Genomic DNA, 27,329 nt, shown 5'->3' with positions numbered 1-27,329 from the left:
CACAATCAAAGGCTTCAAAAATCTAGCAGTCAGAACTAAGTCTTCCTATGAGAAGAAACCATTTCCCTTTCTACTCCTAGATCTTAGAGTTACTTTGTGCTCAGGGGGCGCGGGAGAGAGCAATGAGACAGAGCACGCGGAGGAGTTACGAGGAGGTTGACAAACAGCATTTGAGATTAAATGCAGTGGAAAAAAGTAACGAGTGCTAAAGTTTTTAAAAAGTTTAATGGAGCCAATAAGGCATATAAATCGTGTTCTGGCAGACATAAGACCTGCTTTCTCTTACCAAAGAAAATGGCACATGTTTTATCAAAATTTGACAATCAAGAGTAAAGGGTACTGAGATTAAGCGTCAGAGCACCAACTAAAACAAAACAACCAAAAATAAAAAATTGTTATTCAACTCAGAGGGAGGAACTAGAACCAAGGCATAAGGGGGAGGTTATACAGCTGTTCCTCAATCTCAAAATCCTTTAGGAAGAGGAGTTCTGGCCACTTGTGGGCAATGCTTCACACCACCAAATGCCAATTCCAGAATCTAAATTGACAACGACAGAAAAACGGTAACTCCAAATGCATTTCTGGGCATAGTCCAAAGGGAAGCTTAAAAGTATTCATAATACATAGGCTTGTCTGTTTCAGGTAAAATGACAGATTGAATGTATCAAACAAAAACTGATCCACTTTTGCAAAAATTTAGAAATACCTCACTTTCGTTCCTAGTTTTAGTATGGAATTGACTTGGTTTTTCTTCTTTTTTTTTAAATAAGGCCTAGTTCTATAAGGAGTACAGAACTTCAGCTCACACATTCCATTCACCTCCCACCCAGTCAATGAATATTATGGTTAACTCAGCAGTTTCTTCACAGAAAGATTATTATTAAATGGCTGAAGGAATTGCAAACTTTAACAAAGTGCTGTGAGTAATTACTGGAAAAACCCTTACACTGATTTGCAATGGTCTTTTCAGGATAAAAACAGGAAGTTAACTGATACTGGACTACAAGTTTGCAAGGAAACATTTTCACTGTCCTACTTGATATATAATATAATAATATGATAGAATAAATTACAGTACCTGGCAGGCTGACATCAGTTCTTCATCTAAAAAAGACTATCATTCAGTTCAAGATATTAAAAATGAAGAGGAAACAATCAAACATGCTCTAAAATACTGTGGCTACAAGAGGTATAACAGGGACTCAACAGAGGATCTACTCGGAACCTTTATTTAGGTCTACCTAACACCTAGAGAGCCTCCATGCGATTCCATCTCTTAAGAGAATGAGATTCCAAACTGCACTTGTTAGAGGAGAGGGACCAGAGTGCTACTTAAGTTGTGACCACATTAGCAGATAAAAGACCTTTATCTTCTGCCATTCCAATGGAAACTGCACACAAAGTAGGGCATTCATGAAAAAGGTACTACGGGACACGAAAAGACTGGAATACCTACCTCCCCCAGCATCCATCTCCCTCTTGCTAATACTGAACCGAAAAGGAAGCCCATCCTCAAAGTTCATGATCTCTCTACTTTAGGTCCCCCTTGAATGCAGTCTACGTGTTTACATTTACCATAAGGAACAGTACCCTGCGTGGGAAGTAGTACTTGTCTTTAAACGGGAGTATTTTAAGCCTACAGGGTCAGTATGGGGGCAATTTAATAGTATTGCTACTTTTAGAGCGCTAACACACACAAAGTGAATCCGATAAAGTTCTGTGTATTGATTCAATATTAAGTATTAATTGCATGACCATCATAGCACCTCTTTACATCACACAATCACCAGAATTAGAAACTGCTTGGAAAACTGAAAACGGGGCACAGTCCAATCATTAGAAGTCGCACGCTGTGACTCCAAAGAGCCCAGGTGCATGATCTAGTGCTGCAAAAAAAAAAAAAGAAAAATGGAAGCCTGCAGATTTGACAAGGAAGCCAAATCGTGGGTTTGAGATAATTTTAGGAACCTGGCAATACTGTTGAAGCAAAACACTCAACACAGCAGGAAATGGACCAAGGCGGGGGGGGGGGGGGGGGGGAGGCATTCTATAACCAAATAAACATCTGATATTTCCTTTCCCTTTGAGAATAAATACAGTTAAGGTCACTTTTAGCCTTGGAACGGATATATGTTTGCCTATGATGATCTTGCTAATGACTACACGATTCTGATGTCCTCTGCTAGGATTATAGTTTTAAGAAAGCCATAGTTACAAGAGGCATCTACTGTAAATACCTAGAACTTCCTTTTATGGCAACCACTATAGAATTCACTTGTCTTAAACAGTGAACAAGGGAAGATGGCCTCATGTTTCCTTTGCAATAATATATGTTGAGGATCAAGTGGCTTTCAAGCAGCATGGTGGGTGTGAAAATGTTTGCAGTTTAGATCATTCTGTTGCGTTTATGGGTTGGTGAGTCTGTAATGACATCGCCACACTGGGCTGAGGTACGCTTTCTAGTTCCACCATTGTCCAAGTGGAGTGCCATTTCTTCTGATATGAAAGTGTTCAAATCGACATCATGGAGTCCATTTCTCCTTCGACTAGCATTCGATCCACTGCTTACATGTGTAGGAGAGCCTGGGGTACTCGAACGCACGCTTATACTAGCCATTGCACCACTAAGACCTAGGAAGAAGAAAAAAGGTTTTAGAGTTGCTCGATTATTGAACCCTCTTGAAAGCAACCCACTTTACGTTCAATGTTTCATAGGATCAAAGGATGTCTCCCTGTTTTCTTAAGGGGGGTTGGGGGAGTCACCAGGGAGCAGTTTATGTTTTCTTCTGGAAAAACGAATCCATGGGCTTTTGATGTATATGTTTTATTGGTAATACTACCAATATTTACAATATTGATAATTACCAATTACTGGAAGCATATTAGGTCGCAAGCACCTTGCTAGGTGTACACACATATCACAAAACCCTCCCACCTACTCTACTCGGTATGTATGTTACTTGTAGTTTATGGCTGAGGACAGCAGGTGCTTGCTTTTAAACAGGACAGTTTGGTTATCCAGTTACCATCCCCAACAGATCCTTCCAGTGTGTTTATGTGCACACAGGGGAGCAAGCATCATTTCCAGGCCTGAGAGGGCTTGTTCCAACTACCCCTTCAGATAAATTGACTTTATAATTTATCATCCAAAACAGTGCACTCTTGAGCCCAAAAAAGGGGTCATTATTAAAAAGTATGCTGGGACATCAAGGACAAAGTCAGTCTGCCCTTGGACAAATCAAGCTATATGATCACCCAAGGTCTGGACTGTATTTGGTAGATACTCCTTTGGACAGCCTTATTACCATATATAATCCCTCAGAGGAGGGAACACAAGGATGGTATAAAAAAAATCCTGCTGCTTTCAAGGTTGAATTAAATCCAGAATAGACCCAGCAACTCATTGCTGGACACTCATTCCTTAGACTCTTGAATAGCTAAGGAGGCAAACATATGTTCCACTCTGAAATATATAGGATAAACCTGTGAAAGGAACAAGTGAGGCCAGGAAACATTAACCATAGTGTTGAATTTGAAAACCTCACATCACGGACAGTGGATGTGCCTTATGAACTTCCTCTTACATTATTCTAGCCTCACACAGGGATTGTGTTATTGCTGGACTATTACAGAGTATGATCTAATATAATCCATGTTCCCAAAGAGCATAACTTGTATCTTAGATTTTAAAATAAGCTTACCGGTTGGTTTGGTAGGGGCCCATTTTATACTCTATACATGTGATTTAAATTTGAACATTAAGTCGAGAAAAAATCCTCTGCTTTCTACCGCATCAAATCAATAAATTCCCTTCGACATTGTTCTTACACTACAAATACTCTGTGAACACTCTCAGACCCGTGGCCTCAACAGTCTCCCTTAGGATGATCCTGTTCTGCAGCCCACACCTCTTCTTACTGCTCTCAAACTCCCTCCCTGGTACCAATGAGCCCCCTCACTGCTCTCCCTGTGGAAGATGCGTCCTCCCTCCCCACTGGTGGCCAGGGGAAGGCTGATCACACCCCTTTTTAGCTCCACACCGTTCCAAGGCTGGTGCCTATAAAAAAAAATAAAAAAAAAAAAAGACAAAGGCACTAATCTCGGAGCACTTCCTGTGTTAGGCACTACGTATTTTTAAATTTCATCCTCAAAATAATCCTCTGCCATCTGTATTACCAGTTTTGCGGATGAGAAACCGAGGTTAAGAGGTTAAGCAAGCGACCCAAGGTCACACAGCCAGTGAGCAAGAGCTGGGGCTCAAACACAAGCACGATCTAAGATCTCCCCCTTCACTTTGACCCTGCCCCTTAAGGTCAACATTTCAGCAGGAAGTGGCGACAGGGTCTAAGGTCTGGCCTGCCTCAGGCCTCACTCAACAGTTAGCTTCTCTCCCTTCTGGCCCTCTGCACTCCTACAGGGAGAGCGTGGATGTGCGCTGCCAAAGCAAAGGACCTGCAGTTCCTTCTGAGGATCTCTTTCCGAGGGTCGGGCCTGTGCCTTCCAATATTTGCTCCTGCCGACTGAGGCCCCTAGTTCCTCAGCAGCTCCTGCCCACTCAGGCTTCTCTCCTGGTTCTCCTACCTCTCTCCTTTTTTAGTCTCTTGCTGGCTCCTCTTCCCTCCTGCTTGAAACTCTCCGCTCCTTCCTGTTCTCCAGCCTGACAGTTCCATCAGTGGCCTCTGTGGGCTTCTCTTCTGCCTCTGACAGGTTGGTGTCACCCAGGGTGGTGTCCTTGACCCCTGAGCTTACCTACAGGCATCGTTTTCCACAGGAGCAGGCATTTCTCCTGAGCTCAAGGACCCATCCGTATTTCTAACTGCCTGCTGGACATCTCCAGTGTAACACCAAAAATGAACCACGCTTCCTCCTCAGCCCACATGGGTTTATTAAACATACAGGAAAAGAAGGGAAAGAAACGTCCTGGGCTCATCTTACACCGTGCAGTAGGATCTTTTGTCTCTTCCTATTGACAGGGTCGTTTCATCTCTACCTAATGCCCTCGGTGCCTGGCACACAGCATTCACCGAATTCTGAAAACAGGAGGGTGCGTCAAAGCCCTGCCCATTTTGAAACCCACTGAAATCCAAAGCTGCTGACGTTCATTCACCTCTCCAACACCAGGAAACAAACCCAGGTGGTTTTCGTCTCTTAAATCTTTGCCATCGAGTTTTAAAAAACTCAATTATTCCCAAATTGCTGGCATTTTTTTCCAGCTCTCCACCACAGTTTGAGGGGAGAGCTGTGCTTTCTTTTTTCTAACCTAGCAGTCCATAACCAACTACTAAAAGGTGTCCAAGAACTTAAGACAATAACCTTTTCATAGCTGTTTCATAATGCAGGAAGTCCTAAGGAGATTACACTGCAAAATGTGGGCCTTCAGCACGAAACTGGGCTACTTCAATAATTAAACTGAGGATCCCTTTATCATTTGAGACCACCAAGAGAACTCAACAACCCCCACCCCCCACCCCAGAATCCCTCTTAACATGGCAACGTGTTTTAACACCTAAGGGACAAATACCCAAGGCTCACAGAATACTCCACCAGAAGTGAACAGGCACATCAAGCAAACACTTCTATTGCTTCCACTGCTATTCTCCATGAAAAAGAAGAGATATTAAATTATCAATTTGGTCAATTTGAAAATTCCCCAGTAACTGCTGGAAAATCACAATCTTTTTTCTGTTGGGTGTATGACTCGGGGCTTAGTTTGGAAGCTAAAGTCACAATGTGCCACATTACCTGCTTCCTATCTACTCTCAGCAGTGAAAATTCTTCTCAAAGTTTAACGATCTAAAATCTTCCCCAAAAAGACTTTTTGAAAGTGTCAAAAAAAAAAAAAAATTAAGATGAACAACCAAAAAATATATTATTTTAAACAGCCCAAATTTTATTTTATAAACCAATGACAGCTACTGGAAGATGCTTCAGGAAACCTTAGCTAAGCCACATGATCAGGCCTATACAAGTACAGAGAGTCTAGACATGCTTCAGAACTAAAAACTAAGTTGTACGGCCCAAGGGCATACAACTTAATTTCTACCAAAACACACTTTTTCAAAAGGGCTATGGGAATATCAATTGACAAAAGCAGCAGAACAAGTAGTATGATTAGACAGAAAAGTCTCCATTGCTTAATACAAGATAAACTCAATCAGTTTTAGTTTCTGCATCCATTTTAAATGATTAGTGAAGTAGGAAAAAAAAAAAAAAGATTAGGATGATTTCATCATACTTTGAAAAGAAAGCTCCCACTGGAGCTAAAACAAAGTCACAGTCCAGGTTATAGGAATCTATGTTACATGGTCAGTTGTTAAAAATAGCACATAACTATTATTTTCATACCAAATTCATGCTTGAGATAGTAAGAAAATCCTGTTTCCAGAATTAATTCCACGTCATTCCAGTTTCCCAGCATGGAGTCAGGTCACAGGCACGGAAAGATCAAGTGCAGAACCGGCCCACCTCCTTTCCTCTGTCCGGCAGCCCGTGGCCTGGGGGCTGCATCTACACTGTCTACTTGCTCCCCAACCCCCTGCAGCCTGCAAGGGCAGAGGGCCAGCCCTGGAGGAGAATACACGGGCTGTCATTATGGTCGATCCACTCAGCACAGGCTCAGGACCCTGGGCAGATATGCTCCACCAGTTCTCCCATCTCCAGTATGAAAGGGGGGATTTGAAATCCCCACCATTTGAACAAAGTGAGAACTTCCTGACTGGAACCCCAGGACACTGGCATTCTTGCATTTCAAATGAATTGCGCTATTCAAGTGGGTAGCGCTCCCTTTGCAGAGTGGTGTTCTGAGGTTTTAAGCAAGCAAGCACTTGTGTGTAAAATGTCGTGTTTTAAATGCACCAGGGAAGGAGTTCAAATTATGGAAAAAGGAATTCTACTAAGATTTTAGTAATTTGAAGTAGATACCACTCCCCACCCCAATATGTAAATTGTAATACTGAATTTTTATTGAAGTAAAGCACACTAAATCAAACCAATTACAAAGATACATGTGTCACACCAAGAAAACATTTTCAAGTTATGCTGACAGCCCAATGCTTTCAAATTTTTCAAAGACAGTTTTAATGCCATGGGAAAAAATGCTCACGACGTTAAAATGAAAAAAGCAAGATACAGTACCATATATGCAGTATGATCTCAACTATGAAATAGTTTTAATATTTATACATTGAAAAAAAGACTGAAAGAAAATGCACCAAACATTTAACTGTAGTTATCTCTATATAGTGGGATAACAAGATACTGAATTTTTTACTTTTCGGAAATTTTCAAACTTTCCAAGAGAAACTGGTATTTATAAATCAGAAAACTAGCGGAAAAATTAAACTCAAATGTTAAAGTGCTTCATAACTACCAGTACTAGGTGAGTAAACTGACTGAGGCATGGCTACATGGACTCCTTTTCACATCAATGAAAAAATGTCCAGCAAAATTTTACTGCAAGTTCAAAACAATTTCGTATCAATGATGTTGGTAGCTTTAGTTAAGTCCTACTCCAGAAACTTCAGCAGCTAGTATCTAATCTTAATATACAGAAAATGCCAACTTTTCATCAAAAATGTTAATTGCCTTCATTGTTCTTGTTCTCAAAAGCTGGCTTGAACAAAGGCCATAATTTAGAAATTCCAGCCTGCAGAGGAATTTTAATTAAAGAAGATTCTGTGAAATAATCAATTTCAAGCAATTAAGTGATGAGATTGCTTTGGTGCATTAATGTCTTACATCTTAATTTCCAAGTTTTTAAAATATTTTACTGTTAAGTAACTATCAACAGTTCTATTATTTCATGAAGATGCAGACTGCAACATTCAACACGCATTTATTAAGTCCCTACTACTGTGTTCCACATGCTGTACTAGAAGTACAGACAGGTGAGAGAAGGAAGGACTGTGACGGATGGATCAAAATCCCCCATAGGTCAGTTCCAGTTAGTCCTCTGCAACGGAAAGTTACAAGGAGTTTCATGTATACTATACTTGTTAGCTATCAAATATTTGTTTCTAAATTATTTAGCTCTATGGATGGAAGGGGACAAGAGTGATAAGGAAAGGGGAAGAAACAGAACCAAACACAAATACTTAAATTTCTTCTTAAATGTATTGGATCTCAGGTATCTAGCAAATTCTATCAAGAGGCCTTGTTCTCACCAAAATTCCTTAACTTTTCTTCTGTACTGCTCTAGTGCACAACACAGGTCCAAAGAATGTTTTCTGATAAATTAGCAAAAGCTACAAAAACCTGTGCTCAGGGAACAAAAACCCTATTGGTTCAAGCTGCCTGGAATCCACAGGTTTCCATAAACACTAGGAGAAGAAGGGATTAGTTTTATACATTGAGTATTGACAAATTAGGAATTTGCCTTACATTTTTTCCTAGGTAAAAATTCCTATCTGACCTTTTATGATTTTCTGAAAAAGCCCTACACCCAGTTCCTCCAGATCCAAGAACCTTTCGAGCAATTTAATGATTTATTTAAAAGACTAAGGATAACCATGTATGTTAGCCCAGAGAAGACCTTGTTAGGCAAAAAAGGAGGAGCCAGAAATGGGAGTTTATTAACACTCCTAGGGCAATGGTACTGTCTCTCAATCTGACTGCCTGTGTTCATATACTTCAAATGCTCTAACACAATTCTACCAGGCTAGAAACTCAAGGATATTATGTAACTCATCTTTTATCACAGGCCCCTACCACTAGCCTCTAATAAACAGTGCTTAGTGTTTAGTGTTCAGTAAATGCTGGGCACTAGAAAAGGCTACAAAATGACAATATATACTTTATTTCTAAATCACCACCACTTCCAAAGAAGGATTTGAACTGCAGAAATGAGAACTAGTAACACCACATCCACCAAAAGGGAGGGTTTCAAGCTAAAAAGGGTTCAGATGGCAGACTTCAATACTTAGGAGCTGCTGTATTAACTCACTAAGTGCTTTCTTTAAAACAACAAACTTTGTTTCTTTCCTTTGTTTGAAATTCTCCAGGGTCACATTAAAGGCTAGCCTGCCTAAGCCCCTTTCACAGTACTTACACTAGTGAATTTAAACAGGAAAGGAACTTAAAACTGGGCAAGGTGAGATCCTAAAGTCAAGTGCCCATGACAGCAATTCCCACCAGCGCCTATTATGACACCACACCCTGCGTGCTAGGGGCCTGTGAGTGTGAACGGATGGAATTTTACAAAAGGGACAACCCAGGCCCAGTAAGGTTGGTTCCTAGTACCTCAGTCAAGAATGTCATCAAAATGACTTTTGGAACTAAAACCAAGTGTTTCTGATCTGTACAGGAACAGTCTGAACCGCAGCCAGGAACCTACAAAGACCATCTATGAGATGATGTGAGTGAGGCGGTTTTGAGTAAGGTATCAAAAGAGTGAAATCTGCCTTGGCATCCAACTGCTTCTCTCAGCCTGGTCTCTCACTTCCCTTCCATTAACACATGCCCCATTCCTACTCTGGACCCTTTTCACCTAACCCCCGCCCCAATAATGAACAAAACTCAGAACAAGGAGACCAGATTTCAATCTAAGGCTTTCCAGACACAACACTAGCTTGGGCAAGGCAACTGAGAATCTGTCCATCCAGTAGAAAGAGAACAGCACCAACTTCATTATATCAACATGAAAAATGAAAAAAAAAAAGCTCCAGATCCTAGCAAGTAACCTAAGTAATTAACAGTAAGTTTTACATTACCCTTCCCCTCTGTAGCGATATATGCAATTTAAAAGGCCATCCTTACTGAAAAGGGAGGGGAAAAAAGTATCTTCAGAGGCTACCCAAGCTCCAGGTCTACTTTTGCAGTGAAATGCCACGCAGAGGCAAAGAGGGCGCTCATAGGACTTAGAACTAATCAGAAGTCCCCCTTCTCTCAAGGTAAAAAACAGTGTTGTGAAAGGGTAGGTAGGTACTTTGCTTAGTTTCTCAATCTAACATCTTACAAAGTATATCGCCTTCCACAAAGGAGGAGATTGCCTTGGAAAAGTTAACCATCTTGCCCAAGGTCATACTGAGAATGTAGCCTACCTACCAAAAAAGCCTAACTACTCTTTCTACTAAAGTGAACCAGAAATACAGCAAGTCACGAACCATTCACTTCAAGCCTACTTAACGAGATTCACTTATGGCAAGAAACCCAAGACAGATAGAAAATGCATGTATTGTCTGATGTTTTTAGAGAAGAAAAATCTTCTTTCCCACCCAACCCCCAGACCCATGGGGGAGGGACCACAAATGTACAAATATGGAGGCACAGTGGTTAAGAGCATGCACTTGGAGACAGGCAGATCTGGAGTATCTATTCTACCACTTACTAATCTGTTCCATCGAAGCCAAATAAGCCCCCCTCTTCATCAACAAAATGGCAATCACTCAAGGCAAGTGCAGGATTAAATGAGAACCTCCTTAGCAGAATGTTGGCACAAAGTAAACACTAACGTAGCTGTAATGGTGCATCATCATCAAGCCCCGTTCAAAGTCTCAGTTGTTCTAATTTAAGGAGTTTCCTTTGTAGCTCTCCTAAGGTACACACCATTCCTCTACCCTCACTGCAGTCATCCTGAGATCTGTGATCCTCAACTCTTCCTAAAGGTTCTCTGGCCCCACTGTGTTGTATCCATACATGTAACAGACCTCTGAACTCTGATCAACTCAGAACACATCTATACCAGGTTCTTTGCCAAGTTCTGTTAAAGCCAGAAGCTTTAAGACAAGGCCCTGCCCTCAGGTAGCCCCAATCTATTGGGAGGGACAGCCACAAGGGGAGAACAGACTAACAGCTCAAGGAAGGCTTCAGAAGGGAGATCTGCAAGAAAGCTTCATTTTGGAAGAGGCGCTTGATCCATCTTTAAATATGAGCAGGCAGAGGGAAAGATCTGGGAAAAGAGCATGGAGGTGTTCCACAGATGAGACAGTATGGCTAAGGTATCTGACCCAAGGTCAAGACCCAATCAGAAAGGCCTTGCAATGCCATGCTGAGTTCTGACTGCAACCTATCAGCTGTAAACAAAGGTTATTTTTCAGTGAAGTGACAAGATGGGAAAAGACTACTCCAGTGGGAGTGGGCTGGCGACTGGGTCATCCCAGGGCCAGGATGCAAGAGCAGGAAGATTATTCCAGGAGCCCAGTCCTCATCTCCTCCAAAAAGCCTTCTCTTAACGCACGGCCAGGCTGCGTAGTAAAGTGTCCCCTTCTGCCCCCAGAATATCTTACACATACCACGTTTACGCCATTAAAATAAAATTGTCCAAGTAAGTGTTGGCCTCAACAGAAAAGGAAGCACTCACTCTTCATTTATACACTCCCAGAGATAGCACAGACACATATATCCATCTGAATGGCTCAATGAGGAAAAGATGGGTATTTGCTAACGGGGCTAGGACTGCAGACATCTACGTGAGACAGACGCAGGGATGTTGTGGTATGGACATCCGCCAGAGGACAACGGAGCACATGCACCAGGCCGTCAGGAACAGGGGCCTAAAAGTACAAGGCCTTGCAGGAGGCAGTTAGAGCTTGAAACCTGGAGAGTGTAATCTAAGTCAGTGAAAGAGCCTGAGGAAAGATCGAGGCTGAAAGAGCCTATGAAGGAAAAAAAAAAAAAAAAAAAAAAAACGAAGAAAAGAAAAGCTCCAAATGAGAGAAGATGCCTGAGAGGTAGAATGAGAAAGGGAGACAGAACCACAAAACGGTCCAGAGGACTTTAGGTCCATCTGAAATCTTCTATTACATTAAAAACAAGGTGGCAGGTACTAATTCAGCACTTGGTAACTTTTTGATGTTCTTATTTTAAGACAAGGATTAACAAGGCAAGGACAAAATCAGTTTAGCACACACTTATGTATTTCTCTGACTTCTTGGGAAGTTTAATATCCAAATGACTAGATCCCATGGTACACATGAAAAAAAGCAACCTATATTGCAGACCAGTGCCAAATAAAGCACTGGATGATATTCTTTAAGCCTCAATAACCCAACAGATTTGACTGAAACTACTGGATAACCATTAACTGATGTATGTATGACTGAAATTTTGTTAAGTCCGAGGCTGACACGGTACTAATCAGAAGATCTTACTCATTATCACACCCTCAGTGTCTAAGGAAATAAATGTTCTACAAGTATCTTACATCTTTGCCATTTTTCTTCAAATAAAATGCTTATTTTAGATGTATATAGGTGTGTTTGGTACCGGAGAGTATTTAGGAGCTGATTAAGAAAAACTATGGGGGAAAATTGTCCTCTCATAAAAAGGGATAGAATGATGTGACCTTCTACACTCATGTTTGCTCTTTAAAAACTTAGTAAGTATACTTCAATACGCAACTCTTTTCCTATATCCTGCCCCCCAACCTTGTAGTCCAAAACCTCATGAATTTAGACTCTCCTTCCAATGCAGATCCTTAAGAACTTCAATTTGACTTCAACTATATTTCACAAATCTGGCTAAGCAATTATATGCAAAACTAAATTCTGACAAGAATGTACCCTACTGAAGAGGTCTCCAAATACATTTTAGAAGATCATCTGGGCAGTTTTCACTTCAATTTACAGATTATCCAGGAACTCAGATCACGAGGACACCTGGTTACAAAGCTGGTCATTAATCTGCTTTATAATTTAGTCAACAATGCCCTATCACTAGAAATCATTCAAATCACTTTAAACACTCAAACCAGACTAGCATTCTCAATACACTGATGTTTTCTAAAACCACTAAGCACAAAACTCAGTGTAATTTGTTTCTGTATACTCTTCCAAGGGGCCGTATTACTTAACCACAACAGTGTTTTAACTACGGGAATTCAGTGTAGGAACCTTAGAGTTAAGAGTACACAGAGTCTCCAGTATATCCTGGACTGGTGCTACTTGAAGTCTACTAAAGGGAAAGATTATTTTTCTACACAGCTTTTAACGTTCTTGAACCTCACAATTTAAATATAAGTCAAGATTATAAAGTCTCTTCTTAAAACTACATTGTTACTAAAACTCCAAAAATTCAGGAAAATAACAAATCACAAGCTTAACAGTCAAAAAAAAAAAAAAAAAAGGCGGGGGGGTGGGGGGGAGACCTGGCACTTTTTACAAGGTATACAACTGCACTAAGATTTTATAATAGGAGTGGCATTTGTGTGTCTTAAAACTATCTTCTAAAGTATAGTATGATACAGAAAAAAAACTTTAACGAGAGAGGTATGGAATGAATCATAAATGCACCTAACAATAAAGAAAATCAGAATGCTTAGAGACAACCACATCCAGCCCTACCGTTGTGGACAGGCTGGTCACCTGTCACTACACACACTTCCAGTCATTTGTTCCAAACTTAATGGTAAAAGAGGTGAAATCTGTAAATGAGTAAGAACAAAGTTTTTGCCTGAGTTTGAGAAGTTCTGATGGCATGACTATTCCCCTACATTAGAAACAGTCAGCAGTCCTAAGTACTGCATCCACACATCAGGGACTTTCTTGCAATAAATGTCTGTGTTTTTAACTTATCATAAACTATCAAGAAGAAAAAACACTTTTTTCAACCCCATGCTCTGATTAGGGTTTTAGGTAAAGAATCAAGGTCTGCCAAAGAGAACAAGAATCTGTACAAGCCTTAAAGCTTCAAGGATATAGAAGCCCTCTGCATTTCTATCCCACCCTTTTTAATACCAGGTTACTTAGTTTTAGATGACCTATACTATGGCCCAGAAATGTTCACTTTCAACAGGCCTCCTGACCTAACTCACTAATTACTTCTCTCCTCTTATATCACCTGCATCATGCATGTTTCCTTGTTCAGTTCCAACTAAGTCTCATTACTTTGTTTTTCTTTTATTTTTACAGCAGTATTAAATGTCATGTAAACACCTCTTCCAGCTCTACTTGTAAATCTGTATCAGAGAGGGAGAAACAACAACAGACTTGTTGACTACACACCCCCAGGCTTCTTCAGTAATACTTAATAAAGCCCTGAGGTCTGGCAGGTCTAGCCTGGGGAGTTGGTGACAGACTGTCCTGACAGTCCTATCAAAGCAAGGACCTAAGGGACAACAGACGTAAGCAAAGTCACTTATTCTTACATCTGCCCATTCCCACTTGGGTCATCAACTCTCACCCCCTTTACAGGCACGCTCAGTAACTCAGAGTGTCAAAGGGAGTTCCCACAATAACAGCCCAACAATTACCTGCCTCACTTGCCTGCCACTGACCAGGCTCTCCGGGCAGTCAAAAATGTAACAGAATTCTTAAGACACAAGAACTTCCTCTTTGACTCAGAATAGTAAGAAAACATGTACAATAGTAAGTGTAAAGCAGTAAGGTCTAATCAACGTTGCAAAAGATTCTGTTATTTGTGACACTGATAGCTCAAACTAGCTTTCTAAAAACATTTTTTAGGATGGGCTAGCTAACATTCAAAAATTGCCCACGTTAAGTTCTTAGCTTACATTCTACTTAAACATTTCTAGAGCACGTAGTTACTGTAATAGACAAAACACAGACAATATATCTGGACCTAACCTAAATGTGAAAATGGGTCCACAGGCACACTCTTAACCATTTTTCCAAAGAAATATGTTTAAACGGCTTTACCATGCAGAGCTATGGCTTCCCGGAAGGGTTGCAAATCAGTCTCTACAGATGAGCTAGTTTCCGTTGAAGTAGCTCGGTTAGGGGACACTACAGTCAGTCTTGGGGGAGCTCTAGAGTTTCGTGGTGGAGGAACTTTCCCACACAGGAAGCTGATCAAATCTTCTCTACGAATAGTTCTTCTGCGTTTTTTAACCCAAGCCAACACATCCTTATTGCGTCGCTGATAGCCAATCTGAATTCCAATATCAAAACTTCGTTGATGAGTATCCACGCTTTCTGTTAGGAAAAAAGAACAAGAAAAAAGATACATGATGATCAGTAGAGCCAGGCTGCATTCTCTTCTAAAAGAAAACCATTTTACAAGTTAACCAAAATGAGTATCATGAAGTATAGGGTAATCCATTAAACTAAACTGTATTTCATCTACATTTGAAGTGTTACACATGGCATTTAATCTCAATGGTCTAAATTCAGGGTTAACACATCACATAGTCCTAGAGCTTCTGCTTTGTTCTTTAAAAAAAAATAAAATTTTTTTAGGTTTATTTAAGTAATCTCTACCCCTACTGTGGGATTCGAACTTACAACCCTGAGGATCAAAGGGTGCATGCTCTTCTGACTGAGCCAGCCAGGCGCCCCCCAAAAATAGTAATTTTAAATAGAAAGGACTACTTTTTATTAGCCAAGTTACCATTTTTAAAATGCTATTCCCTTAAAAATCTTGCTAATAAGCTTAATCTAATTAAGCTAGCCTGTTTAATAATACCAATGATGGGTAAATTATTCAGTGTGTATTATTATTATACTCCACTTCACCTGAGAAAAAAGGTAGCAAGAAGACCTTGAGGGGCACCTGGCTGGCTCAGTGATAGAGCATGGGGCTGTTGATTTTGGGGTCATGAGTTCGAGCCCGCCACTGGTGTAGAGATTGCTCAAACAAACAAAAAAGAAACCTTGAAAGTGGTACTAGGGATCCCCCTATTGCAAAGAGGAAACAGCTACTGAGCACTTAGCAACTCTAGCAAGGTCACAGAATATATACCAGAGCTAAAATTTTGCTCCAGAGTCTGTGGTTCTTACCACTAAGCTCTACTCTCCTTCAGAAACGAGAATTCTCACAATGAATTTTAAGTAGGAGCATCCTTCAACAGATGACTAAATATTACAGATCACTCAGGCCACCTGCATTTACCATGTCATTTTGGGGATGCACTCCTACTGAACACACTGAAGGCAGCAGCAAACATTTTAGAAATCAAGAGGAAGAATTAACTGATTGACTACTCAACACCAAAACCAAACAGCACAGTGGAAACATTCATTTCCCTACATATACTTTCTCTGTGCTTCCAGTTCCCAACAGTTTCCCGTAACTCAAAACATTCCCGAAAGACCTTGCCTTAAAAATCTCAGACTGGCCTTCCAGTCTCCCTGTATATAAATACTACCCCTGTATATACAGAACGCACGTTTTGAATAAATGATCCCTGACCTACTAGGAAATTTAAGTCACTGCCCTTTATTTTTAGTTGAACTGCTAGGCTCACAGAAACTCACAAGTATACCTTTAATGACATTAAAGACAACAGTTCCATTTATCCCTGGGTCTTTTGTAAGAGCAAGAATTCTTCTGTAGCACAAAGAATCATTCCTCTATTACTTTTCTGGGCCATGATTTTTTTTTTTTTTTAAAGATTTTACTTACTTGACAGAGAGAGACACAGCGAGAGAGGGAACACAAGCAGGGGGAGTGGGAGAGGGAGAAGCAGGCTTCCTGTGGAGCAGGGAGCCTGATGCGGGGCTCGATTCCAGGACCCTGGGACCATGACCAGAGCCGAAGGCAGACGCTTAACGACTGAGCCACCCAGGTGCCCCGTGGGCCATGATTTTTTAATTCCTTATCTAAAACACATACTCAGAAGACTTTGAAAGGAAAAGCAATAATAGAGTTGTGCTCCAGAAAGAAACAATAATCCAGTACAGAGGATCCCAAGCTGCATTAATTTGCATTATTAAGCAAGACAGCAAGAGGGCAGCACAAGCAGAACTTTAGCACAAGGCCTATCTATTCCTTACATGATCAGTCCTTATTGCTAAAAACTTTTCCAAACAAAAAAAATGGACGAAGTTGTCTATGGGAGCACTTTTTTTTTTTTTTTTTAATTCATGAGAGACAGAGCGAGAGAGAAAGGCAGAGGGAGAAGCAGGCTCCCAAAGAGCAGGGAGCCCGATGCGGGACTCGATTCCAGGACCCTGAGATCATGACCTGAGCCGAAGGCAGACGCTTAACCATCTGAGCCACCCAGGCGCCCTATGGGAGCACTCTTAAAAATAGTCTACGGGCGCCTGGGTGGCTCAGTTGTTAAGTGTCTGCCTTCGGCTCAGGTCATGGTCCCAGGGTCCTGGGATTGAGCCCACATGGGCTCCCTGCTCAGCAGGAAGCCTGCTTCTCCCTCTCCCACTCCCCCTGCTTGTGTTCCCTCTCTCGCGGTCTCTGTCAAATAAATAAATAAAATCTTTAAAAAAAAAAAAAAAAGCCAACTTCCTCACAACTTTGAGAAGTGGATTATTCTTATTCTAAAGATATAAAAAGCACCTTTGGAATGAAGTATTTCTCTGTCTCATTACTAAAATAACGGCCAAGTTACAATGTGAACCAATGGTTTCTGATTTCTCATTTCATCATAAACAAAGCAAGCATGAACTCCATTTTAAAGGTAAATAACATTGGGATGCCTGTGTGGCTCAGTCGGTGAAGCCATCTTCTGCCTTCAGCTCAGGTCATATCTCAGGGTCCCTGCTCAACAGGGAGTCTGCTTCTCCCTCTCCCCGCCCCCAACTTGTGCTCTAAATAAATCTTTTTAAGAAAAAGATAAATAACATTTAAGAGGATAATATAGCACTTTCCAATCTCTTAAAGACTTAGATAAAGCCAGCCTTAAGAGTAGATAAACTCAAGATGACCTTGGCAAAGCTGTTATCTAGAAGAGTGATTCTGAAAGAGCTGGAAGCATTCGAAGAGAAATCAAAGCTTTGAGCAAAACCTAAGCCCATCCCATAGCACCACAGAAAGGAGAAATGCAAAATGTGAACCTCAAAGCAACCAGGTTTCTACAAACCTGCCCTAACTAAAAGAACTGTTATACTCAAGCTCGTAAGTGGAGAAGCGGGTTCCAAACAGAATGACCAAGGAAAATCTATTTTTTCAAGACCCAAATGGAAGTAGGCCCAGAACTGGAAGTAGAGGAAATGTTGGAAGCACAGAAGGACTACAAGAAACAAGTCCAAAGCAGGATGAAGCAGGCATGTAAATGTACACAGTAGACAGCCACAGTAGACAGCAGAACCTTCTCCCTCAACTGGATACAAAACTCAAAAGCCAAAGGGAGGGGGCCACCTGAGGTGGTTATTTAAAAAAACTGACAATCCAGGGGAAAAAGCTGGGCTACGTTGTGGTTTGAGGACACAAGTCCCAAAAATCAGATCTGCAAGGGCCTGAGGCTTTTTTAAGTAGGCTCCACGCCCCGAGGCTTGAACTCACAACCCTGAAATCAAGAGTCACATGCTCTACTGACTGAGCCAGCGAGACGCCCCAAGGAGGGCCTGATGCTTCAATCACAGATTTGAACGAAGTTGGAAAATGCAATATTCCCTGGTTTAGATCAAAGACAGTTATCTAAGTGAGTTGTGATGCTCTTTTAAAATTTACCCAACTAAAAAAAAATTTTTTTTTTTTTTATGTAACTGACCAAATCTTTTCACCTCAGAAATTGTGAGCAAGTCTGGGGCGCCTGGGTGGCTCAGTTGGTTAAGCGACTGCCTTCGGCTCAGGTCATGATCCTGGAGTCCCTGGATCGAGTCCCGCATCGGGCTCCCTGCTCGGCAGGGAGTCTGCTTCTCCCTCTGACCCTCCCCCCTCTCATGTGCTCTCTCTCATTCTCTCTCTCTCAGATAAATAAATAAAATCTTAAAAAAAAAAAAAAGAAAATTGTGAGCAAGTCTCGGGGCACCTGGGTGGCTCAGTCGTTAAGCGTCTGCCTTCGGCTCAGGTCATGATACCAGGGTCCTGGGATCGAGCCCAGCGTCAGGCTCCCTGCTCTGCGGGAAGCCTGTTTCTCCCTTTCCCACTCTCCCCGCTTGTGTTCCCGCTCTCACTAACTCTGTCAAATAAATAAATAAAATCTTTAAAAAAAAAAAAAAGAAAAGAAAAGAAATTCTGAGCAAGTCTCAACATCAGAACCAACAAAGAACAAACTAGATTTATCAGGCATTCCAAACACTGACTTTTACAGATTAGAAGGTACAGGAAGAGGAAAGCAGATACGACATTTAAGGTCTTCGGGTACCTGCTTTTGCACCACCTGGGCATAATTTGGTTTTATACCATTCACAGCACATCCTGAAAGCCAAATCCAATTACCTTACCACCCAGATTAATCCAATTTCAGTTATTTCCCTAAACAGAAAATCTCATGTTGACACAAAAGCATTTCAAGTACAGTCCTTATGTTTAGGACTTTAAACAGTTACTTGGTTGAAAACCCTATCATACCCTGAACTGAACAGGAGAGATGTGAATACGTATTGGAGAATCCTAGGCATGAATAGGCTAGATTTTAATGTGACCATAGGCTGACTTACTGTACAGCAGCACAATAAACACACACAAAGATGGCTTTCTGAAGGCTCTCTGCCAAAGACTGCTGTAAATACATCCGAACCTTGACAGACAGACATCCAAATTCTAGAAATGCAGAGCACAAAAACTGCGGGGACAGTCGTATGTCCAAACTATTTTACTGAAGCCAAAGCCATTGTGGAATGGGGCCATAAGCGAGAAGGTTAGGCAAACCCCAAGGGCATCAAAATGTCAATCTAACCTTTAAGCACAACACATTCATTTCCCTGTTCAAGAAACAAACTGATGCAGACAAGTCACAGCAGACGTCCCATGTTTCTTACGTTTTTAAAAAACTTGTTTTTATATAAGCAGCTGAAATGAAATTCCAGATTTTTAGAAGTCTAATCCTCTCACCACTGTCAAGGCACAACAGGCACACAATCACCTGATTTCTGAGATGGAGACCAAATGCAGAGCTTTCTTACATGATACGCAGACAAGATTAAGACAAAGATCAAAAAACTATTTATAGCTTTTCGATACTCACAAACCTTATGTGAGTTGGCCAGAGCAGACACCCAATTTCTTAAACTAGGAACTGGAACTGAGAGGCTCACAGGGCCTTACCCAAAGTTAGGTAAGTGAGAGATTCCTTCTACAATGTAGTTCTTCCCCAGCAAAAGAGAAACCATCCCCCCCCCATCCTCCTTAAAGAACCTATAAACTGTAAGAGCACATTGCTAGATCAAAGCAACATTTCCAAAGAATACTAATGACTACAATATAGTTGAACTTAGAAATTCAATCCGCATTAGTCACCCAGTCTGCCACAGGGGAAAAAAAAGTATTAAAAATGTTTCATTAGAAACAAAGATATGAGGGGCACCTGGGTGGCTCAGTCGTTAAGCATCTGCCTTCGGCTCAGGTCATGGTCCCAGGGTCCTGGGATCCAGGCCCGCATCAGGCTCCCTGCTCAGCAGGAAGCCTGCTTCTCCCTCTCCCACTCCCCCTGCTTGTGTTCCCTCTCTCACTGCCTCTCTGTCAAATAAATAAATAAAAATCTTTAAAAAAAATGAAAAAAGGAACAAAGATCTGAATTGTAGGCAAAATAAAATCCATTTTCCAACTGTTCTGAGAAAACGACTCATGCATTCCCCAACAATGTATTATTAAAAATAGGCACCAACTTCTAGCTACTCAGATAATTACTTAATTTTCACCTAGCACACACAGAAAGGACAGGAGCCAGGGAAGAACTGTAGCAACCCCATTTGCCTGGCATCCAATCCTCATCCTCCCTCTCCTAAAGGTACTCCCAAGTTTCTGTTTGGATAGCTCTGGGGTGAGCTTCCTCCACATTCACTCAAAGGGTGGAACGTGTGGTTTAGTCCTAATTTAATCTGCATAGCCCCAAACAGTGGCTATGATACTGGTTCTGAGTAAGCATGTGACCCAATTCTGGCCAAGAGACTACAGAGCAGGACAGTTTGAGCCACTGAATGAAGTCAATCCTACCCTCAACCTTCAAGTCAGATAGGAGCCAATCCATGTCCACACCACTGAAGCCTGACTTGTAATTTCTGCTTACCTGCAATCAAAACATCCCTTCCCGAAAAGTTATACAGAAGAAAATGTCTTTCACAAAAATTTACAAACAGAATCTACAAATGGTGTTAGGAATGACTGAGGTCACTGCTCCTTATAGCAAAAGTTAAAGAATAAAACTTAAGACTTAGGGTTTCTAATTGTAATCCATACTTTGGTGTTTTGAACAAACTCTCAAAGGTCAGTAATGGTTTTTTGCAAAATGGAGAGTCACAAACCAGCTCCAGAAAGTCAAATTTTAAGGAGATGAAATTCTACTATTTGTCTCAAGGTGGAACATGCTTTCTCTGACCATTTGTTTATATGTCAATCACTCACCACCGGGCCCATCAATTTTCAGCACATCCTGCTCAGTTTCACTTTACTTACAGTCTAAGATGGCCACACTGAAGTGAGACAGCATATTATAAAGGGATTTGGTATCAAGAGATCTCAAAGCGGCGCGTGGGTGGCTCAGTCGTTAAGCGTCTGCCTTCGGCTCAGGTCATGATCCCAGGGTCCTGGGATCGAGCCCCGCATCGGGCTCCCTGCTCAGCGGTAAGCCTGCTTCTCCCTCTCCCACTCCCCCTGCTTGTGTTCCCTCTCTCGCTATGTCTGTCAAATAAATAAATAAAATCTTTAAAAAAAAAAAAAAAAGAGAGAGAGAGATCTCAAAAATAAGGACTTAAAGGGCATCATTGCACTTTTATCACCTGTCAATTCTATTTTCATTTAGCCCTCTTAGGGAGAGATGAAGGAGGAAATCGCCACACCACAAAGCTTATTTCAACACAAGAAGAAATGCAAAGACAAAGAATAACCTAGAATTTCTTCCATCTTAAGGACTGCCCATAGCCAGAAACACCTGGAAAAGAGAACTTAAACACCAACAAGGTCAGCACTTGGAATACTCACCATATACCAGCATTAAACTCAGATCTTGTCCTCTAAAGTAGGGGTAACTTATCCCCAGTTCCAGTTGAGAGAATGAAAGAGCACCATGGGGCAGTATCTAGCTCCATCATCTGCCTCCAGGACCACACAGCTAAGTAATGACAGGCCAAAACCAGAATTCAGACCATCTAGCAGTAGGTGCCATTCTAACAATGCTGGCCTTCTTCAAGCACTGCTAGAGTACAGACGTTCCCTGGGCACATGCTGCTCAGGGAGAGAACCAGGAACATCTTTCACACAAACAATATCAAGAGAAAGCTCTCAACATATGTGACAGTACTCAGCATGCAACAAAGGTCTCAAATGCAGTTTTTAAAAGTGGAGGCAGGGGTGCCTGGCTGGCTCAGTTGGTAAGGCATGTGACTCTTGATCTCAGGGTCATGACTTCAAACCCCCACGATGGATGTAGAGCTTACTTAAAAAAAAAAAATTAAATTAAAAATACTTTTTAAAGAATAAGCAATCAATTAAAAGTGGAGGGAAAGAAATGGAACTTAGCATAACACAAAAGTCAAAGAAAAGAACATTAAAAACCTGGGTGCCTGGGTGGCTCAGTTGGTAAAGCGACTGCCTTCGGCTCAGATCATGATCCTGGAGTCCCTGGATCGAGTCCTGCATCGGGCTCCCTGCTCAGCGGGGAGTATGCTTCTCCCTCTGGCCCTCCCCCCTTCTCATGTGCTCTCTCTCAAATAAATAAATAAAATCTTAAAAAAAAAAAAAAACAAACACCTAAGAAAAAGAACCACTAGGTAAGTGCTGAGAAGGGACCCTGTGGGGTGTGATCAAGCACTGGGTCAAGGACACTGCTGAAGAGCTAAGGTACCAGCACCCACCTCAGGCTGACCACTGGGGCTCCTAAGATAGCCTTGTCCCAAAGGACAACCACCAGTCCAACCTCTCTTCTGAGCAAGGAACCCCAAACAGAAGGAAGTTAGCATCAAACAAGGAGAATAATTTCCTAATAAGCAGTCAGGAGACAGAGATAACAATTGGCACCCAGGAAAATGCAAGGAGGGGGCTTTAAAAAGCAAACCACTAGGTGTGGCCAATTATTTCCCAGGTAAGCATGAACCCAGGCTAAATTAAAACAACCTCAGTAACTTTTCACTCCCCTCTTCAGTTGCAGGTATCAAAAAATGTACTAGGCCAGGAAAAGAAAATAACTGAAACCTAAACAAACATCCCCCTCCTTTAGATTTACCAAATCAAGGTAGAAACAAGAACCAGCAACCAAGATTTTCTCCTCCCCTTTCCAAAAGAGAGTATCAAAGTCTGGCCCTACAACAGGGAGTAGAAGGAACCACACACTCCATTTTGCTGAATTCTGTCCACAGTAAGGGACAACTCACTCTCCTCTAAATCCTTCCAGCCAAACCAAATAACTGAGTGTTCGACTTTTCAAAAGCCCATGAGCAATCAAAAGGGGCCATCAGCTAGGCTTTTACCTCCATTCTGAACTTCCCATATGTTCCTTTTAGGAGTTATCAAGAACCTCTCCCCAGTCTGCAAAACGAGCCGTTTTTAGCTTGCCAGATAAGCATTTAATCAGACAAAACAAAACACAGAAGCACTGCCCACTTAGAGAGAGCCCTCCAAATCTCGCCCCTTGTAAATTACATGTAAATACTTAATCAGAGCCATGAACAATGACTTAGATTTACCACTACTTAAGGCTGCAGGCACTGGTGACACTACCTTGCTTACTCTACTGGTTCTATTTAAAGTATCTAATTATTCCTACAGCTGTAGTCCTGTTCTCCAAAGACTTCACCCTGAAAAAGAGGAACGTTGAGTGTATCTGCAGAGCATTATCTCCTCTCCTTCGATCAAATAATCTGAGTACGTTGCTACACTACCACATTCCACAAACCACAAACCACAACTTACCTTTCCTACCAGGTAAAAAAGGATGCATTTACTTTTACAAAAACAGAATATAAAATAAAACCAGTTCTAACAATCTAACACATTTGCAATAACAAGAACATGTGATTTTCATTTTTTAAAAAATGTCTCTCTCATTAAATCTTCTGAACAAAGAAAACTAATAAATTATAAAAAGCAATTTCAAATCAAGCGATCCAATTTGGGATTATTTCAGAGTTCAGCTTCTGAAGCCACCATCTTCTTATGTGAAACACTACACAAAACTGTCAGCTTTAGTCCTGAAAACATACATTGTAACAGTATACAAAAGAACCAAAAATTAAACAGAAAATCTAAAAAACGTTCCTATTTTTGTATGGCCTCAGCAAAGAGGCATACAAAAGCCACCAAAAATGGTGCCATTCCCCCCTTCAAGCAAAAATCAATTGCAACAAACAAACGGTTAGACTGTAGCACCCCACAGGCAACAGAATGCTACTCAGGAAAGGAAAAAAAAAAAAGGCTGGGGTGGGGGGAGAGGGCCAAAATTGACATTGAGCTGCTTATTAACACCTGCAGCATGAACTCCTTGGATCAATCTCAGAAACATGGGAAGTGGATGAAGCCAGGCCCAAAAAACTGTGCCATAAGGCTGTACGTATTCATGACCTTATGGAAACAGGAAACCATATATATGGCAATTACAATGTTTCTCAAATTCAAGCTATGATTCTTAAAAAGGTATTATACAGTATCCAAATTATACTCCAAGAAATGAGTTTTTAAAACAAGTTTTTTGTTTTTTTTTTTTTAATATTTAATTTGTCAGAGAGAGCACAAGCAGGGGAAGCAGCAGGCAGGAGAAGGGGGCTCCCCACTGAGCAAGAGGCCACCGTGGGACTGGGATCATGACCTGAGCCAAGGGCAGATGCTTATCTGACTGAGCCACCCAGGCAACCCAAAACAAGTTTTAAGTATTATTCAAAATTCTCTGGATGAAACCAAGAGCCAATCCAGACAATGCTGAAGACCTTCAAGCACTGATGGATGTTACAGTAATTTACTCCAGAGTCCAAATTTAAGAAACTCAGCTACATAAAATCAAAGTTGACCACTGGGGCACCATCTGTGTTTCCCCATTCTCGCAGGCGTAGACTATGAGTTCCTCCTTCCCTAAAATCAACATTTTATTCACCAGTTTCACTTTATGTTTTCAAACTACTATCCCAAAAAACTGCAAATTCCACCAAGACATCTCACAATAAGGAATTATTTCTCCTATAGAATGCTACCATCATTTGCACATTCTTACGCAAAAGAATCTGAGAAGTCGCTCCACAGCCTGTTTTAACCTGTTTTGATCATTTTGAAATGCACAAAGTCCATTACTGTTATGGGCAGCTTCTCCAAGTTTGAAAGCATTTAATTACATTTTTACTAAGATTAACAGTCAAATTCAAATCCTTTCTCCATAGAAACCTTGCCCCAAAGAAATATCAAATCCAAATTTCCAAATCTTCAAAATCATTAAGACACAAAATCTAAAGCCATGGTTACTGAGAGAGCACAATGAACAAGAACATTTACTGACATATCTTCATGTCAAGGGGAGGGGAGAGAATTAGCTCCAGGAAGACACTACCATAAAACACAAAATCTACCAACGCAACCTCTGATTACACATTTCCTGCCAACACTATACAATCAGATATGCCGTAGTTTTGAAGGCAAATATTTGAAGTTGCTAGAGAAGAGCAGTATGTTAATGTGCACAGTTTATTCCAATCAGCTAGTTTTCAACGCACTGAAATGCTACGAAAATACCTTGGTCTAAACTGCCTAACTCAAGACTCTTCCGGGAGGTGTCCACCTCTGTCTGTGGCACCATAAACTCCCTTCTTCCCTGGATGCCCTCTCCAGTGAGAAGAAACACGCCTCACTCGTCTCCCAGCTCAGGGCTTCTCAACCTCCGCACTACTGGCATTTGGGGCGGAGAAGCCTGTCTTGTGCAAGGTAGAATATTCAGCAGCCCCCTCTTAGGGATGACATTCAAAACTGCCCCCAGTGTCAAACGTGCCTGGGGGGAGGTCGGGGGGTGGGAGGGGTCAAACGCCCCGACCGAGATGCAGGATCTAGCTAGACCACCCCGGGAGTTCTCAACCAACAAAGTACCCGGGACACTTGGTGGCTGGACTCAGCAGCAAAGACTCTGGCAGTCTGAATCCGGGAAAGGGTGTCTACTGCCCTCGCGGCGCAAGACTCAAACCCTGACGCAGGCTGCCCTTCCTCTTAGCCGGCAATGCAGCAAGGTTATCTTTACCTTTGTAGAGATTGGTGACGGCGGTGGCTGCGTTTTGGAAGGGGACCCAGAGAGAAAGTCCTGGCTGCTGACACACTCGGTCTGAAAAAGCGGGGAGGGAGGAGGAAAAAAAAAAACACAAAAGACAACAGAAAGAGAGACAGAGAGAGAGAGAGATGTTATTTGGGCGTCAATCACTCCGGAACGGCCATATTAGGTTTCGCCATTTTGTTCCAGGGCTTCAGGATCCCACACTCAATTGTGAGGCCTGCAGGAAGGGGGTCGCGACGGGGGCCAGGGCGAGCCGCGGGGCCCAGAGGCGCAGCCCCAGGACCGACCGCGGCCGATGGAGGCGCCCCCTCCCAGTCTCCGCCCCGAGGCCCGCTCCGGCACAATGGGCCGGCCTCGCCGCCTCCCTTCGCCATTTTGTGACCGGGGGCCCCTCCCCTGTCCTCCCGGCCCGGGGGCGCCGGCAGCCGGGCCCCAGCAGCGGGCGGGCCCCCGAGAGCGGCCCCAAACGGGGGCGCCCCCAGCGCCGGCCCCCCGCTCGGCCGCGGCCACCCGCCGGGCCCGCCCCCCGCGCCGCCATCTTGTGGGGAGGGGGCGGCGGTGGCGCCGCGGCCTGGCCCGACCCGGCCCGGCGGGCGGGTGGGCGGACGGCCACCCTCGGGGCTCCCCGCCGACCCGCAGACCCCGAGGCGGCGGCGGCGGCGGCGGGGCGGCGGGGCGGCGGCAGTGGCAAGATGGCGGCGGCGGGCCTCACCTTTGTAGAGCTGGGCCACGGCGGTGGCCGAGTTCTGGAAGAGATGCCACAGCTTCTGCTGCTTGTGCTCGGGCTGCGCGGCGGCCGCCGCTTCCTCCTGCAGCTCGGGGGGCAGCTGCTCGTCCTGCTCGGCCTCAGCCAGGCACTGCCGCTCCCACTTGGAGAACCAGTGCTCCGGCCCGTGCTCCTGGATCTCAGCCTCGCCCTCCTCCTTCCGCTCCTCCATCCTCCGCGGCCTCCCGCGGCCTCGCCGCCGCCGCCGCCGCGTCCTCCTCAGGCGGGGCCCCCGCGGGAGCGTCGTCGTCGAGCGGCCCGGCGGCGGGGCCCAGCGGCCGGCGGCAGCTCCTCGCGGCGGCCCAGGCCTCCTGCACCCCGACGGCCTGCGAGACCCGCCCCGCGGCCCCGCGCTGTCTGGGACGACCCCCGCCCCGGGCCTCCCCACCCCCGGGCCCCGCCGAAGGTCGCCGCGGCTTGGACGACCGCCGCCGCCCCTCGCCTCGCCGGCCCGAGCCCGTCTATCGCCTGCCCATGGCGCCGCGGCCCCCCTAGGGCCGCCGCCGCTGACCGCCGAACCCTCCGCGCAACACGGCCTGCACCGCCGAGCCCACCCAGAAGACTGAGGAACGTCGTCGTCGCCGCCGCCGTCGACGT

General features: G+C 43.2%; 1 protein-coding gene across 1 annotated transcript; it reads right to left on the bottom strand.

The window, feature by feature from the left end:
• Window positions 1-206: 206 nt before the first annotated feature.
• On the bottom strand, window positions 207-27,269 carry HAPSTR1 (HUWE1 associated protein modifying stress responses). The gene is made up of 4 exons (XM_045874954.3): window positions 26,679-27,269; window positions 25,937-26,017; window positions 14,592-14,867; window positions 207-2,631 (listed from the first exon to the last, which is right to left on the bottom strand). The coding sequence occupies exons 1-4, from the start codon at window positions 26,902-26,904 to the stop codon at window positions 2,387-2,389; spliced, it is 828 nt and encodes a 275-aa protein (XP_045730910.1). The 5' UTR covers window positions 26,905-27,269; the 3' UTR covers window positions 207-2,386.
• Window positions 27,270-27,329: the final 60 nt, after the last annotated feature.

This window comes from Mirounga angustirostris, unplaced genomic scaffold (genome assembly GCF_029215605.1).
Source record: "Mirounga angustirostris isolate CCGP_5_RB_7025 unplaced genomic scaffold, mMirAng1.0.hap1 SCAF_5, whole genome shotgun sequence".
Taxonomy (NCBI): Eukaryota; Metazoa; Chordata; class Mammalia; order Carnivora; family Phocidae; genus Mirounga; species Mirounga angustirostris.
Note: the sequence above shows the minus strand (reverse complement) of the source record. Positions and strands in the feature narration are given on the sequence as shown.

What these genes read in the sequence shown, in the direction of transcription:
- HAPSTR1 (XM_045874954.3), bottom strand. Translation starts at nt 26,904, where the DNA reads ATGGAGGAGCGGAAGGAGGAGGGCGAGGCTGAGATCCAGGAGCACGGG. An exon ending in CGTGGCCCAGCTCTACAAAG is followed by an intron (nt 26,018 to 26,678) that starts GTGAGGCCCGCC and finishes CCGCTTTTTCAG; the next exon opens with ACCGAGTGTGTCAGCAGCCA. An exon ending in GGAAGCCATAGCTCTGCATG is followed by an intron (nt 2,632 to 14,591) that starts GTAAAGCCGTTT and finishes TCTTCTTCCTAG; the next exon opens with GTCTTAGTGGTGCAATGGCT.